Genomic DNA, 17,836 nt, shown 5'->3' on the forward strand with positions numbered 1-17,836 from the left:
AAGTAAAACACCAAACATCATAAGACTGGCAATAAAATGAGAGTTAGCAGCAGTTCTTCCTGAGCCTTGGGTCTCTCATCTCTGCTATTTCAACAAAAGAGACAGGAAGCCTTATATCTGGGTTCCTGCGGGTCAGATGCTTGCTCCTAGTCTCATGTACTCTGTGACTACAGCTCTCAGTTTCAAAGGGCTATAGCAGCTGCCCTAGGAAAGCACTGTCTCCATAACTACACATTTTCTCAGGAGATCAGTGTGAGGCAATCTTCAGAAAGGATTACTAATCGAAATTCAATAGCCAGCCAGCCATAATGATATTTTTCCCTACAAAAAGATAATTGATAGTTGAGGTTGCTAGGCACAATTCAAAACCAGACATCATTGAAAACCTCTAAGCACTAAAATAATGGGAATCATGTCAGGTTACCTAATTCTGGCAGCAGCCTTAAAGGGTTAAAAATCACATGCTTACCTTGTTTATTTTAAACTTATTACCATGAGAAGTAGCACTTAAGGATACTGTAAGTTCAAGGTAAGAAACTATTCTATTTTTCCACTCTGCTTTCTGGGTTTGACAGCACTTTGTGCATGGCCAGTTTTTCTTGTTGCTTGTGTGAGTATTAGAAACCCTTATAAAAAAAGGGAAAAGGTTCAAGAGAACCAAAAAAAATTGGCAGGGTAAGTGTAGTAGCTGACAGTACTTATAACTCTTTTTGGAAACTGACTAGCTTGCCAGTGAACTGTTTCTTTAATACCTAGTTAATACATGCACACACCAACTTCATTTTTAGTGTTCGTAATAATCTCTTTTGGTTTGAATTGCTCTTAGCCTCCTTAACTGTAACAAAGATTTTCTTGTGGATTAAAATTTGTTTTTTGCTTAAGTTGTTTTATGCATTTGGGAAAAAGGAGAAGCTAGAAGGTTTGACTTAGTAGAAAAGATTGACAGAGCTAAATATGGGCAGCTTGGTTAGGAAATAATTAACTGTCTGTGTGATACATATACCATTTTTGTGTTTAAGAGTGTTAACCACAAAGATAGAGAGGAATTATGCAGCGCAGTAAATGGAGGTGTAATTTTAAAAAGGGGAAATTTAAGCCACATAACAGGAAATACTTCCTGACAGACTTGTTAGGATGTGGAATAGTCAAGAGAACATGGTAGAAGCCCCATCACTTTGGATATTTATAACCAAATTGGTCAAACCAGGAAATGTACTGTAGAAAACAATCAGACACTGGAAAGGAGATGGAATGGATGGTTTAAATAGGTCTTTTTAATTTCCAGTGTTTATGATTCACTTTGATTCCAAATTCTTATGTTCAGCACTGCCACCAGAGTGAAAGTTTCATATCTGTCTAAACAGTAATGCGATTCTTCCACTAGAGGGAAACAAATGCACTTCCATTGATTGTTGCTGCATTGAGGAACTGTGAAGTCCTCTTAAACAGTGGTTTTCAACCTCTTTTCATTTGCAGACCCCTAACGAATTTTGAATGGAGGTACAGACCCCTTTGGAAATAGACATAATCTGAAGACCCCCATGGATCCACGGATCAGAGGTTGAAAACTACTGCTTAAAATACAGTATTCTGAAAAGTCAAGATCATTTGGTCTGAAAATACAGTATTCTGAAAAGTCAAGATCATTTGTTTACAACCAAGTCAAAAAATCAAACATGCTGAATTCAGTTTAAAATAAAAGATTTCTTTTCTTTTCCTTTCCTTTTTTTGGTATCAGTCTTATATGTTTTTCCTTTAACAAATGTGGTAATGTACTGACACTAACATTACAAAGCAATTATATGTCTAAATGTATGTTAAAAAAACTACAAATACATTTTTAAATCAGATTAACTGAGGGAGACACCAGATAGATGCAAAATTAAATTCTTTGATTTATTCTTCTAAACATAAAATTTTAAAAAATTTTAAATTCTTATTTTCTTCAAAACTGTTTCAGTATAAAACTGTGGACTGCTATTTGTTACAAAAACAAAGAGAAAACATTTACACAATGTAAATAAATAAAATGTGATTGTGAATTGTGCAGCAGAAACAAAATGTAAGGAAAGATTACTTTTTAAAGAAAATGTTATACCACCTAAACATCGATCTATTTAATTTAATGGGACATAATCATTTAAAAATATACTTGTATCTGATTTTTAAAAATAATCCTACTATTCAAGTAACATCCATGACCCCCATCTTTTAGTCTCATCCATATGGGCAATCTCCTACCTCTATGCAGAGCTCCATTGACTTAACTGAGACTCTGCATTGGTTTAAGGGTCACCCATATGAATCAGATTGCAGAATTGGGCCTAATATTACTATAAACGGAGAGACTGTCAAAATTTTCTTTTTCTCAGTTTACTTTGTGCATTTGATAGCACCGGGGTGTAGAGTCAGTTTCGGTGGTTTCCTCGTATAATCTGTTTTCCTTTTTGTTTGTGTGGGTCACATACAAAAATCCACAAAAGGGGAAAGGATTTTTTTTGAAAAAGAAGAGGAAAATGTGATTGCAAAACCACAATAAATTGGTATGAGGAAAGACAGGGGCAGGTGTAGCAACTGAAAATACTTTAAACTTATTTTTAGAAATTTACTAGATTTCAAGTTGATGGTTTGCGGTAACTTGGAAATGGTTGGTACATTTTACAAGTTCTGACTTGGTAACACAAAACCAACAATTCTTTAATGTTAAATGCTCTTTATTATTGTCTGCAATCCTATTATCGCGTAAGGGTCACATGTAAAGCTATCAAATTGGTAAACCAACCAAAAAGACAAACACACACAAAACCAAAAAAAAACCCCCAAAAAACCCTTGTTTTGATTTTTAAGCAATATCCTTTTAGAACTGTGAGCGAATGTGTTTCTGGTTTTGAATGGAAGCAGGAATGACTGAATATACATTGTTTGATTACAATTTTGTACATGCACAGATTTCAGAAAAAAGGGTTAACAAATGTAGATGTGCAGCAAATATGTAAACTTGTCCTTCCTCAGCCAATTGCAGCTGAAGGATATTCTTTGTTCTGTTCAGGTTAAAACGCACCTCATTTTGCACAGATTGTGTGTAACAATCCAATTCCTTTTCAGTAAAGTTTTAAAAGCCCAGTTCCAAATCTTCTAGTTCCTTTAGAAGAGCAGCCTCTTTCTGAATTTTCTCCAACTAGGAAAAAACAACAACACAAGATCATACATTTTGCTTATTACACAGGAGGTAAAACAGCAATATTTAATGCAATAAATAATGTACATCATTGTTAATATGTAACTAATAGCAAAGATTAAGAGTGCAGTAATTTAACAGCAGCAGGCATTATAAAGACTCAAAATACAGAGGCTGATCTAGTACCACATTCTGTTTTAATGTTTAAATTATGCATGCAAATTGATAGTGTATAAAAATACTAATTTTTTAATTGAAGACTTCATATTATTGCTATTTTGGATCAGTCCATTACATACATTCTCCACACACCTTACAATACAATAATAATTCTTTCCACTTGTATAGCTCCTTATATCAGACATACAATCAATGTGTTTTACAAGTGTGAAAGTGCCACTGTCAACCTGAAATCTAGTGATTTTCCAAAAACAAGCTAAAGTAGGTTTAAGCACTACACTTGCCTCAAAGTCTCTCTGCCAATTTTTTTGCCTTTATAATCAGATTGTCCTATTTTTTCTCCTCGTTTTTCCTCTCCTTAGCACCATGTTAAAGACCCATATAAGCAACAAGGAAAATTGACAAACTACACAAAGGAGATTGAGATGAGTCAATTTCACTGGGTGCTATGAAATGCAAAATTTAAAAAAATAGAGAAAACTATTTTCCGTCATCTCTCTGCTATGGTAATCTTAGCAGAGTCTGTTGTTACTTGTGACTATACCATGGAAAAGGTTTCAAATAGACACAATTTTTAAGTTGAAGGTGTCCCTTCAATTTAGCCTCACACAGTGTAATCTTCATTTTAGAGATGAGGAAACTGAGAGAGACAGGTTAAGATACTTGTTCAGGATCAGGAAGTTTGGGGCAGAGTTAGAGGTAGAACTCAATTTGTCCCAAGTATCACTTGACCACAAGACTCTCCTCTATATTTGTAAAGCTTTCTATGCTCCCTGCTAGTCCACCTGGGGAGAAAGGATACAAAAGCAGCTTCTTGTATCTGCTAAAGGGGGAATTATGTGAAAAAAGGGTCTGGCCAGCTGAAGGAGCAACAGAGTTGAGAAGTAGCCACAGACAGCATGCTGCCATCCAAAATGTGTGTAACTTATGATAGCAAAAGCAGCACAAGTTAGTGTTCTTCAAGAATTAACCTAATCAAGTGGAGTGTGGGTAATGGCACAGATGGCTGCAGAGAACAAGTGGCAACAAATATGCTCTGATGGGGAGGGACATATAGCTACCAATGGTGACCGATTCCCTTGCTCCTGTGTGTGTTCTGTTGGCCATACTCCCTAGTAGTTCCTCAGCACTAGTGGCCCTCCCTCTTTAGAGGTGAATTTGAGAAGAGAGGCTTTACCTTTTTTAATGTAAGTTATTTCACTTCATTTGATTTTGACATGGGAGAGAGACAGGGGAGCCATACTTAGGCACTTAACCAGAATTATATTTGAAATATACTCTGGATTAGCTTCTCCTGCTGAAATAGCTTCTGTTGTTCATGCAGGTGGTTTTATTACATCATTGGCATAGAGCATCTTCACCAGACATGCTGCATGGTACAGCTGCAGCGTGGTACATATAGACATGCCTTTAAGTGCACTGAAAAGAAGTATGATCCTGAATAAAAACATATGCCAGTTAGTAATACCTGGTTTTTCTCTAGCTGTTTTCCAGTAGCTGCTTGATCTTTCAGTTGCTCAATTGCTTTCAGTTTCTGTGAAAAACAGAAGAATAGGAGAGCCAAGAGAGGAACAGAAATTTTCAGTTTTCTGAGTTTACAGTTGATCAGCTTAACAGAGAAGGAGAAACTCTGATGGGGAGACTTAGCAATAGAAATACATCTACTTTTCATTTATATACACCTCTACCCCGATATAACGCGGTCCTCGGGAGACAAAAAAATCTCACCGCATTATATCAAACTTGCTTTGCCCCCCCCCCCCGTTCCTTGTTCCCTGACCACCCCCTCCAGAGACCCCTGTGCCTAATCACTCCCAGGACCTCACCCCCCACCCAACCCCCCATCCCCTGACTGCTCCGACCCCTTTCTCCCCCCCACCCCCTGACAGGCACTCATCGGCAGCGGCAGGAAACGGAGCAGCCCAGCCCCAGCCTGCTCCATTCTACCACCTCCTAGCCGTGGTGCTCCACTTCCCACTGGGTATGTGAGTGCAGGACCTTTTCCCAGTGACACGGCTGGGACCAGGGCAAGGAAAGTGGAAAGGGCTGGGGTCGCGTCGCAACACTTCCCACCGCAGATGAGTGCAGAGAGGTTAGGGAAAGGATGCCCCCCATACTCACCTGTGGTGGGAAGTGGAGTGCTGGGGCTGGGAACTGGGCTGCTCCAGTTCTGCCGCTGCTGGTGGGGGGGGGAGGGAGAGGCGATCCCTTCCCCCAAACCCTCTTCCCCAAGCGACATGCTGAGGCCAGGGTGAGGGAAGTAGAGCAGGCTGCTCCTGGCCCCCCACACCACTCTGGGACTGCGGGGCCCCCAAAAGTGCCCTCCCACAGTTCCTGCCCCCAGACCCTGAGGGGGGGCCCTGACCGCCCCTGAAACTCTCTGCCCCTTATCAAACCCCTTGTCCCCGGCCTGGCCCAGCACCCTTAACATGCTGCTCAGAGCAGCATGTCAGAGCTTTACCGCCTTGTATGCGAACCCGCCTTGTATCGGGTCGTGTTGTATCAGGGTAGAGGTGTACCTAAAAATCAGAATGTCACATCAACAGAATCCAAGATAACCTAACAACCTCTCTTACTTTCTTCATGAACAGACCTGAGTAAGGAAACATCCATCTAGTACTGAAGAGTTTGGAAGATTATTTTATGCATAAAAATCTGACCCTAAAGTAGTAACAATAACAATTTCACAGTAGAATAATTTCTCGTATGGGGAAGCTACATCTAAGATTCAGAAAGGGAACTCCTCCGATGTAAATATCCCCCTTCTCCATACATCTTTCCTCAGCATGGCTGAGTCTTTAATCAAAGAGATGAATATGGAAAGAGGAAGCTAACTTGACTTGGAGAAGAAAATCTGTCTGTATTATGAACCAAAGAAAAGATGGCCTGCTATGCAATGCAGAAATAGGAAAACTTTTCCAGTACTGGCCAAATGCAACTCTACCCTTGTTTGAAAGGATTTAAAATCAAAGAAGTCTGAAGCCTGACAGAGCTACACAAGCAGTACACTTGGGTCCCTTTGTAGGTTTGGGGACTGAGACGAAAGAGACTGACCTCCTTTGTCCTCTAGTGACTCTCTCTCTGCACACAGTTGATAGGATCAACACACATACATGTCCAACACTGCTCCATCAAGGGCAAGCTTTATACCTTTTTGGCAATCCTGAGATATAAACACCACCAACCCTCTCTTCCCCCAGCCTTAAGTCAGAACAGCCTTCCCAGATCCTAAATGAGACTAGGATTTGCAAAGCAAGGTTAGAAAGCTCACTTAGTTCCTTCACAAATATTGACCAGCTATACCATCTGCCCTTTTGAGGAGAGCCTTTGTCCAATACCCAGCAGTTCTTGAGAATGGAAGGTGGAAAAACTACTGCTGTTCTGAACAAGTCCCAATTTTTTTTACATTCTTAGACACTATACTGACAGCCCCATTTTTAAGTGGTTACTGTTGTGCTACTTTACACTATGAGAAAGCAGAGGAGAGAAGCTGCCTGAGGTGTATGCTCAATGTACGTGCTACACCTCACTGCTATTAGTCATCTCCGCAATCAGACTAGCCCTTCATGGCTTTCCACAAGAGGAAACTATTCTTCATTAGAAAAATCTCTCACCTTTTTCAAATTCTTTATTTTTTTGTCTACCTCAGGGTCTCCTGATGTCACAGAAGACAGAATGCTGTGTGGTACATCCTGTAATGCTGGAGATGGTGTTGATTCCTGGCTCCCATCAGTTTTGGCCTCCTGTAAGTTAATACACTTCATCTACTGTTTCTGCAAACCATTTAAACAACAGCTCGGTTGTTTTATAGCATGGAAACCTAGAAAAGCTGTTGAATATTTCTCCCTTTCATTAGTCCTCTGGTGCGCACTCTTGTTTGTGAACAGTTTTCAGTTATATATGTTATGTTATTTGAGACAGAGCTCCTACCAGAAGACGTCAGCTATAATACTAGAGTTCTGATATATTGTGTTTTCATTCTTCCCACAGAGAGAGACAAGAAACATGCTTAGTATAATGAAATTGGTAGGAATGAAACAACAAATATACATCCACAAATATTTCTTATAATAGCTAGTGGTCCATCCTCCCCACAACCAGAAAAACCGAAACCAGGTCTAATTTACTAAGCAAAAAGTATTATACACTTTAGAAGGAGGTTTTAGTAATTGTGGAAGTTTTAGAGATAACATCAAAAGCTGAAATCTGCCATCTAGCCATAGAACAAGTAAGCTGCAAAAATACAAGCTTATTTGCCAAAGTCTGTTACTGCAGGACTAGTCAACACATTTGTAAAAGCTAATGTAAAGTTACCCCTAAGAGGGCTGACACTAGCAGTACCTGTTTAGCAGCTTTCTTTGCTTCGTGCTTCCTTTGATTTTTAAGTGCCATCTTAGATAATGGCTTATCACTATTTCCCGGTTGTGGTTTCATGTTCTGAGGTGGCTCCTCCTCATGCTAAGAGATACATAAGATTGACATTTCTGAAATATATGTGCCATACTTCAAAATATCCCACAAAAGAATAAACATTCTATAAAAAACTTTTCTATGTATTAAAAGTACCACAGTTTAAAAGGTGACCTGCAAAGGACAAAAAAATGGGTTTATGCCCTTTCTGCTTCTTTTAATGGTTGAAGGCAGCCTAAAAAATGTGTCGCTCCTAAAAAGAGAGTTTCCTTTGTTTTTCACACTAGCCTTTTAGGACTTCTCTGCCCTGTTTCTCCTAGAGGCATCTATAGATGGCTGGAAAAGTATTAAAGCAAATACTAGGAATATAAAACCTGAACAATTGAGTGTGAAGGTGATTTTTAGTCAGACTGTTTAAAATGTTGCTTTTTGTTTACACCTATTTAACTCAAATGCCTGATGGATAGTTGGAAGCAAAGCACTTCGTTAACAATTTTACAGTCCTGCCCCTCCAGTATAAGGGCTAAGAAAACTCCCACATCATTTCTTTAATCCTTCAAGCAAAAACAGGACAGACCGAATTTGATTTTCTTTTGACATCTTAAAGAAGCCAAGATAGGAAGCTTTTTTTTCCCTTGCAGTTCATCTTAAGAAAACCCAAAACCAAACCATTAATATACTCTGTTATTTTCTTAAAAACTAAACTAGTTTTAGCAGGTCATACACATTAAATGGTCAAATAGGTTTAAATATGTTTTCCACCCACAACTCTGATTTCCCCTCCATACAAGCTAGCAGAATGTAGTTCCCTGAATTCTGTTACAGAATGAATCTTTCCTGCTAACTCTGCTTATATAGCACCTGTGAAGTCAGCCCCTAGTAATAACTAACTGCTGATAACCTGTGATGAGTCTATCACTCCTTGGAAGAAAGAAGCCTCAAAATCAAAACCTCTAAAATAAATAAAATAAAAACAAAAACACGGATCAAGGCTGGGGTAATCGTTAATTACAGTTACTATCTTCACACACAAATCTACTTCTGAAAACTGAAAAAGAAAATAAAGCAAGGCTAAATAAATGAGTAGATCCACATAAGGATATTAGTTAAGCTGCAGTGGACTTGCCAATAGTATCACTGGGTCACAAATGCCCAAAGTGTACTGAAGGAGGGCAAACAACCACTCAACTACTTCAGCACTGGCTCAAGCCTGGCCAAATCTGTGTTATGTCTGACTTTAGCATGTTGGTTCATGAAAACCAGCTGAACACACCACAACTGAAGTGACAGTTTACCCACCCACTCAGGCTCTCTTTGTTGTTCAACGGCAACAAGAGGAGGCAGCATTTGCAACTGTTTGTACTGCTGGTGTAAGGGGCAGTTTTGTGCAGGGAAGAGGATTTGCCCCATAAAATTACAGCATTCCTAGCACACATTCCTGCAAACAGGGAGCAGAGGGGCAATCAGTGAAACAAGCCTGTTAAAAGGCAAATGTTTATTTCTTAAAATACAGAAAACAAACAAACAAAAACTCCAAGATTAGGGTCATCATTCCCCAACCAATAAAGTATTTTGCAATCAAATTTCAAGTACAGATGAAATGATGGGCCAACATAATTGAGATGAAGTTTACTTACCAGCTTGGAACTGGTTATAGGCTTGTTTCTAAGAGCTGGTGGTCTATAAGCTTTGGCAACCTTCACCTCAGCACTTGGCAGTCCACTTACAACTGCCTGGTAAGTTATTGCTTTTGCTGGAAATGTTCCATCCAAAAATGGCTGCCAGGAAACTTGCCATATTTCTGCATTCGATGGGACTTCACATTTGTGTAGAACAGAGCCAGTATAATGCCAGATCTTGTACCCATTACCAACTCGTAGCCTTGGAGCACACGTAGCAGTTACAAAATGTTCCCCATCAGGGCACCAAGCAAAATATGTGGAATCTGATGCCAGTGGCTTGGAAATAAGTTTGTAGTTTTTTACATCCCATACTTCCATCTGTCCTCTGAGATTTCCAAATCCTGCTAGTACTAAAATATGTCCAGGAGAGCTGTAGTAGGCAGCATTACGAGGGCCAGTTCCAAAATCAAACACAGGGTCACATTTCAGATTGAAAACAGTTGCCTTTGCAGGCATAAAACCATACACAGCACAAAACTCTGTGGAATTGGGATTCCATACTACATCATAAATGGGACCATTTTTTGCTAAAGAAAAAAAAGTAAGATTATGAAATCATATCATTTACATTTGTCTGGATAAAAAACAAAAACAAAAGAAAAACATGATTACAAAGCTTTCCTGAAATCCAATCATTCGCAACTCCAGAAAAACTAACTTTTGGTAACTTGTTTTGGTTTTGGTAGAAATTAATATTGCAAACCAATGTCTTATGCTCAGTTTTATTTAGAGATTGCACCACATAACCCCCCCACCAACTCTGAGTTACCTCTCCTTCTCTGGTTAGCATCACCACTTCTATAGTAAGAATAGTTTTTTGTGTGGAAAAATCCCGTTTTTGTCTCAGTATTCAAGTATGATAGCTCAGAACCTTCCAAAACTAGCAGGAATGGCCCACTGGAAACCTACAAATATCCTCTTTCACAATTGTACAAAGCTCCTGTTTCTAAGCCTACATAGTTGTGAAATACTGGACTTTAATTTGTCATTGGACTAGGAATGAGTATTGCTCAACCTGAACCTCTTACCAGTGACATATTATTTTAATGGAGTTAAGTGGGCACCCAAAACTGTGAGCAACTGCGTTACTCTTTTGCCTTAGCAAGAGGAGACACATTTTAAACCACAATATCAGTGAGTATCCCTAATTCCTCATATAGTGTTAATACATCTATTTCACAGTGATATTAATCACCAGTGTATCACCAGCTTTCATAAAAGACCTTACTCGATACTTTTACAATACAGTAATACCATATGCTATCAGTTGATTTAATTGTTTATTCTTTGGGGTTCAGACCCCTTCTTCTCCCCTGTGGGTCTCTGGACCCTGATAATCACAAGGGAAGAACAGAAAACATTTTTTGTGGCATATTTATTTAAAAATGGGGACTGTCTGAAGCTGCTCAGGCATTTGGAACAATAGACTAAGTTATGGTGAGATGGATTAGTGGTCAGAGTGCAAGTGAGGTGCTCAGTGATGAATGAAAAATGTGATTCATTACATAGTTGTAAAATTTATCATATGGTTATCACTGCCATGTGGTATATATAGACATCTTTACTTATGTCTTGTAAAATATCAACTGCATTTCTAGTGCTTAAAGTAATGACTCTTAAAATAAAATGTTGACTCAATATATCTAAAGAGCTTCAACCACTGATTCCTGTAGCTATTTTTTTTTCTGGCACACACACTGGAAATAGTTATTGCAGTTGCAGTAACCAATTTTATAAACAAAGCGAGTCATACTTCATTTTTCCCTCCAAAGAGAATACCCACATTAAGGATTAACTACAAAGTTTCATTTAAAAAAAAAATATTTGAAATAAGGGGGCATATTAAGGCATCTGAAATGTAAATATCAGTTGGCAAAGAGGGTATTAAGAGACACAGGCACAAGCCCTAACTGGAATGGTGAAATTGACAAGAAAGGCTGGTAGGTTCCCTGCTGATTAACCCTGCTGTCACTCCAGGTTAGGGGCTCCTTCTCGGTGCAGAGCTCCCCCCTGGGAACGGCAGCTAGGCTCCCGGCAGGGAGCCAAGAGCCCAGGGGAGGGGGGCAACTGGATTCGCAGTGGGGAGCTATGCATGGACCTGAGAGCCTAAGCTCTCAGCCCCCCATACTGGCTCTCTTAAGTTGGTGGAAGTGCTCCTGGTGAGGACGTACACCACTGGCAGAAGGAAGGTAGTGTAGACATGAACCACTGCAGTAATTACTGCGGTTGCTGTAAGTTGACCTAACATAGTTCAACTTAAGTTTGTAGTGTAGACAGGCCTTCAGGCTCCCAACACTCTTGACACACAACAGTCTTTAACAGTGCAAAACAAGACTAATTACAGTTAAAGAAAGAAAGAAGAACACCATTGCAGAGGAAATTTTAGGTAAACAGATTAGTGGTTTTAGTATTGAACCAGGGCACTGGGATTAAACACCCCTATTTGTACAAAAAAAGTGTCAGTTTTAAATCTCCCAGTGGTGTCAACTCTCATGATCTTGTCATGAGTCTCATGATAATTATTGTTTTCCTTAAAGCCCCAGCTCCTGGGGTCAAGTGGATATGTGATGATTTCAGCCTTCATTCTTAAAAAAAAAAGTAAGTTTCTAGCCCCCATGGCTATGGAGAAAGTTTCAAAATGAGACCCATGTGCACTCTAAAGGCTCAAAAAGCAGAAGGCAAATAAAAAGAACACCAAATCTATAATTTTTAGATGATCTCATAATTTTTGGTGAGCCTGACTCATGGTTTTTGAACTTTTGGGGCTGGCAATACTGTCTCATCCAGAAGTTTTAGTGATTTTTCCTCCAAAATAGTAAACCTTTTGTTTTTCAATGTGTCTTTTCACTGTATATAGGGGATATGATTAGTTTGTATGTGTGCCTTTGTGGGGAGCAGGGCAGTGTAACAGTCTTATGCTTATTATGAATTGTCCTCAAAAAGAGGCGGGGCTTCCTCATGTGGGATGCTTTCATGCTTTGATTGAACTTTAGGATAGCAAAGCATATGCCACCAAGCATGATGCAATTTAGACGTTTTTCAAGAGTCAAGGAGTTATTAAACAGAAATTGGAGCTGTCATAGAAACTCTACCGTGGGAGGTAACAAAATTAACTAACTTAATATCTGTTTAGTGCAGAAACATATTTGAATGTCAAACAGTAGTTCACTGTTTTCACCAAAACTGTAAGATATTTAGCATACATTAAAAACAATTCCCATTAACATATGACATAACACTATGTAAATGTCCAAAAGCCACTTACGTAGTTGTACAACAGCACTTTCTCCATTTGTTGCAATGTAGTGCAGGGTTTGTTCTCCATAATAGGAAGCTCCTGTTTTATCAACTTCTGTACTAGCTATTACTAGCACAGCCGTAGCTATTAGGGTAGAAAACATAATAAGATTCCTTTAAACATGCAAATCATCTAGTAATCCTGAGACTCTACATTTTAGACTCCACTAACAGAAACAACTATATACACAGAGAAAGAATTTTAAGTTTGGCCAGTTGTGAAATCTATAATTAAGATTATATAGATGCCTTATCACATGCTCAGAACTTTCTATCATCTTCTCCTTTTCAATTAAAATTTTCCTTTCTTAATTTTTAAGCCAAAGATAATCTTTTTTCCATTTAAAGAGGATGCAGCAAATGTGAGCAAAACTCATTCACTCATTCTGAATTATTCAGAGGTAAGGCTTTTTTTTAAGTGGTGTAAAGAGAATTTTTATACATGCATAACACTAACATAACTATATTAAGCTTTCCACCTGACCAAGACTAACTGTAAACTAGCATCAAGGCCAGTTTACCAATAAAACAAAACAATTTTGCATATTAATAGCTTTTGTATGTGTATCTATTTCACTTACGCACACACAAATAGCATATAAGCAAACATATATGTATATAATATAGACATTGCCTTCTGTTCACATGTATATGTAATAATCGGTGGTTAGTATAAAAGTTTTAACATGACTTTGAAATGACCATCATTATTATTCATGAGTGGTAAAGCACAAAGTGGACTATACAGCTCATCTCAAATGTGGCGTGTTTTTATGTAATTAGATTTGGGAAACTGCAAAATGTACGTGTCTAAACACGGTGGAATTGTATACATTACACACGAAGGCACATACAATACATATGTATAAAATGAATTTTCCCCATATTAGGCAGTATCTGTGTTCATGGGACTAGAAGTATGTATTAATAAAGTTTCATTAGTTATGTAAATGTGTGTCTGTGTTGTTTCAGTCTGTTCTCTAGATTTTTGACTACACAAATGAGAGAGTACTGAAAGTAGTGTTTTAATCCCACTTTATAAAATTTATGGAAATTATAAACAAACATTTGCTTCCAGGTATACCTTCAAAAGTCATGAAATGCATGTTCAGATTCTTGTAGTAACTTGAACTTGCTCACATTACACAAATATGGAATATTTCAGATTATTATTTATGATGTTAAATGTACAACTGAATACAATGGGCCAGCTTCTACTCTCAGATATTCACAGATGATTCCAACTGACCTCAATGGGAGTTGTGTGGACATAGTCAGGGCAAAATTAGGTCATAAAGAGTATGTGGAATGGTGATTACCACACATTTAATGTAGCAATGCAAATGTCTGTGGCATTTTACAATAGAAAGTAAGTCATGTTCCTTGTCTCAAAGAGATTACAGTCTAAAGAATACACGACATACAGGAAGGATGATGAAGCAGGATTTCTGGATGAAATGGCTTTTAAAGGACATGAAAAAAGGAGAAAGTATGTTCTGCATCAACAAGAATTAGGACACGGTGTGGTGGGATTTCCTTTGGAGGCTGGAGTTTAACTATAACAGATTTTCTAGTCCTACATATATATACAGGACAGTATGAAAGAGCATGCAAAGATGAGAATGGAAGAAGAAATTATAGGGTTCAGGAAAGAGAAAATTATGCAAGGAGTTGAGGGAGCAAGATGATTAGGAGGAAATGAGAGCAGATATAGATGGGGACGAGATCATGAAGGGCAATGTGGGCAAGTTATGAGAACTTTATTGTTTAAAATTATAACATTAATGTTGCATTAACACAAATTTTTTGTCTTTGCATTTGACGAATACAAAAACAACAATAAGCAAAATAACCAAACCTTGAGGTTAGTGAATAAAATACAAGAGATTAAATTAAATAGCTGCTGTACCTTTGTTATTCCAGAGCATTGTCGCCTTGTCAGCTTTAAAGAAACTTTTATTGGCCAATGCAGACTGAGGGCCACCAAAGTTAGGGTATTGGTACAACCTTACAAACGAGGGTGCACCCTTGCTTCCAGGAACATACACAGAAACCTAAATCAACACAATTATATTAAATTAGTGATGCATTGTTCTTAGTAGCACAAAAGACAAAGAAATACAATGATTTCTAAAGGAATTAAAGAAAACCAAAATATATAAATTGTGAATAAACATTATAGGTACCTTGCTTGGCTGTGGTCCTGGTGATAACACAAAATCATTAACTTTTTGCAAATGAAGTTTATTTGCAATAGTATCTGCAAAATCACAATTACGGTCAGGTTAATGACAAAACACTGTTAACTCACACTACTTAACGTATTTTTTATATTATACTATTTTATGAGCATACCCCAGGGAACAATGTACTTAACCATAAAAAGATTCTTTACTTGGCAAAAGCTGCATGATAGCCACCTTTGATTATGTATTCTCTCAGACTTGAAATTTTGGCTAGATTTACTTCTCTTTATGATCACAGGTATGACAATTATAGGGGGTGAAATGTCTCCATCAAACTTTGAACCCACTTGAATCAGCCTTGGGTTTAAAACATTCTACTAACCTTGGAGGGGAAATTCACACAGCAAGAAAGTCTTTGAACCTGCATGAACATACTTCGTGTTCTACAACCAGAGCCCCCCACCTTAACTACGCTGTCTTCAGAGAAAGTGTGGCCACTCCCACACATCCTGCTCCCCTCTGTACAGGCTCCCCTTCTTGGATCTTTGTGGATAGGACTCAGGTGATTGCTCCCCACAGCAGGCTCTCTGAAAGGCCTGCTGTGAACTGATCACTCCCCCTACACACAGGAGTTTTCTTTGGAAGTTAATCCTGCACTCGGTGCCAGTTCCCGCGCAATACAGAGGGAAAACAGCCTCATTTGAGCAGCTATCAGAATGAGCTTAGTGGCAGAAGTGACAAATGACCCCAACACCTTAGTAGACACACCTCATATTTCTCTACCAAATGATAGAGGAGTTCCTTAGCTATCTCACTAGGGATTATGGAGAGCTTCTGCCCAAGCTAAGTCTTGAAGCCATTGCCTTGTTCCTGCTACTATAGCTTTTGGGAGAGGTGAGGTGGCACCTAACATCCCTTTGAACGACCCTGACTGATTTGTGAGGTGAGTGCATTGCCAATACCATAAAACCTCTGTGTGTGGGGGGGGGGGGGGGAGGGAAAGGGAGGAAGGAGTATGGGAGAGAGAGAAAGGAACACCTGGCACTCTCCTTAGGGGGTGGCCAATAGGCAGCACAGCAGGAGAAGTGGCCATGCTATCATGAAATTCTCTCTTGACAACTGGGGCTTAATTAATGTAGGTTTTCTAGCCCTCTCAAACAAACTTCAAGATTCAGTTGATGAACCGCCATTGCTAAGTAAACTCAGCAGGATTTACACAAACTAATAATAATCAATGTTAAATAAAAAGCTTAAAGGGTGTCTGCTCTCATAGCAGTCTCATCTCTCCATTTACAACAGATCAGAAATGGGAAAGAACAAGAGCACAATGTAGGAAATCCCACCTGATGAGAATACAGACTTTTCCCAGCATAACCCCTGAACACCCCCCCTTTGATAAGCATTATGGAAGGTTTCTTCTACGTGGGAAGAATGGTGAAAAGCCTCCTCCCAGAACAACACTAATGTTACTCTGTAAACCAGTCACCAAATTACAGGGGAGGGACTTTCCTCCTCCAACAAGCATGGAGCCAGAGACATCCCATGTCTCTATATTTCCAAGTTCCACTAGTTTCTGGAAGAAACTGCCCCCGAATCCTAAAGCCATGTCTCCTGTAAGGCAGCAGGTTACACCATCAGCCCCCAGACAACTTTTGTGTCATCTACGTTTTTCCTTTTTCTCTGAATTCCTCCGTTCTACTTTCGCTGTTGTCTTTTCGTCTCTTTCCCTGGAGTTCCTTTTGTTCTCTTCCATTTTCAACATCCTGTATCTCCAGACTCTTCTGGGTTCCTTCCCTCTGCCTCAGCTTGTTCTCTTTACTTCTCAAATACCTTTGGTTAATGCTGAACTACTCTGGAAAATATCCTGGCTTCATAGTAATGGTGTTGCCACAAGCGTCAATCTTCTTGTGGCTTTTTGGAAACCAAAAGAGAGAAGCTCAGTACAACCCACAGAAGAAATCATGGGTCAAATTCTATACTGACACACATCTTTTGAACTCCACTGGGCATAGAGCAATGCAGAATTGGCCCTCTGTATCTAAAATGGGGAACTATCTCACATTACAGAGGGGCAGTTGAGAAGCAGAAAACAAAAAATGTCAATGTGCTGAAAATATGCTAGGACTTCATAAGACTTTATTTATTCTGGGTACCAAAATAAAAGAGGATTTAAGCAAGATTTCAGATAAAGCCAATGACATGAAAAAATCAAAAAAAAATGCGGAAAGAGTGAAGATAGGCAAAAGAGACATCTAGAATGCAATGAAGCCAAATCTTAGAAATGTTTGCATACCAAAGTTGTTGTTTTCAAAGAAATGCACTTCATTATTTACAATCCTAGCAGATACACTTTCGTCATCCGCCCAGCAAGGACACCTAAGATTTAAAAAAAAATACATACACACACACACACACAAAAATTGAAGTAGGCAACATTTACTATCTCAATATTTTAAAACTACATTTCATAACTTATGTTTAGACCAATGCTTACAAAGAGTTTCAACAATATTACAAGTTTATATGAGATTAGTGATAAAAATATCATACAACCAGTTACTAATGGTACTATTTCCCCCAGTTGTACAAAATGGTAGTGGATTTACTATGTTACAAACTGACTACACATTTGTACAAAGATACTAGTATAGATACTCTCAGTTTGTAACAGACAGTATTTTGAGAACCAAACACAATATTAAAATCATACTTTCAAAATTAGGTTTTGAAAACTATATTTGTCTGCAGATAATTAATACTTGAAAATATTATTTACCAATTCTGCATTTTTTTCTGGATGAAAGACTTTAAACACTTCCCAGTTTTTACATCATGAAGTTGTAGGTTGGGCATGCCTGCTGTGCCATCTTTTGCAGCTGTAATAAAAACATAGGTTTGCAGTG

The 17,836-nt window shown here is 38.6% G+C and overlaps 1 protein-coding gene across 3 annotated transcripts in view; it reads right to left on the reverse strand.

Moving 5' to 3' along the window:
• The window catches only part of EIF2A (eukaryotic translation initiation factor 2A), a 41,139-nt gene that overhangs the window by 14,177 nt on the left and 9,126 nt on the right, over window positions 1–17,836 (reverse strand). For 2 of the 3 annotated variants that reach the window (XM_030574680.1, XM_030574681.1), the window contains 10 exons: window positions 17,710–17,809; window positions 17,227–17,309; window positions 14,934–15,007; window positions 14,657–14,801; window positions 12,716–12,832; window positions 9,406–9,977; window positions 7,700–7,816; window positions 6,973–7,101; window positions 4,827–4,892; window positions 1,255–3,178 (listed from right to left, as the gene is read on the reverse strand). In XM_030574680.1, the coding sequence (XP_030430540.1) occupies window positions 3,113–3,178; window positions 4,827–4,892; window positions 6,973–7,101; window positions 7,700–7,816; window positions 9,406–9,977; window positions 12,716–12,832; window positions 14,657–14,801; window positions 14,934–15,007; window positions 17,227–17,309; window positions 17,710–17,809 (1,469 nt within the window). In that variant the 3' untranslated portion in view covers window positions 1,255–3,112. Of the gene's footprint in view, window positions 1–1,254; window positions 3,179–4,826; window positions 4,893–6,972; window positions 7,102–7,699; window positions 7,817–9,405; window positions 9,978–12,715; window positions 12,833–14,656; window positions 14,802–14,933; window positions 15,008–17,226; window positions 17,310–17,709; window positions 17,810–17,836 lie in introns of those variants that run through there. The other variant, XR_004001919.1, reaches the window with a different exon arrangement.

Source organism: Gopherus evgoodei, chromosome 9, assembly GCF_007399415.2.
Source record: "Gopherus evgoodei ecotype Sinaloan lineage chromosome 9, rGopEvg1_v1.p, whole genome shotgun sequence".
Lineage (NCBI taxonomy): Eukaryota > Metazoa > Chordata > Testudines > Testudinidae > Gopherus > Gopherus evgoodei.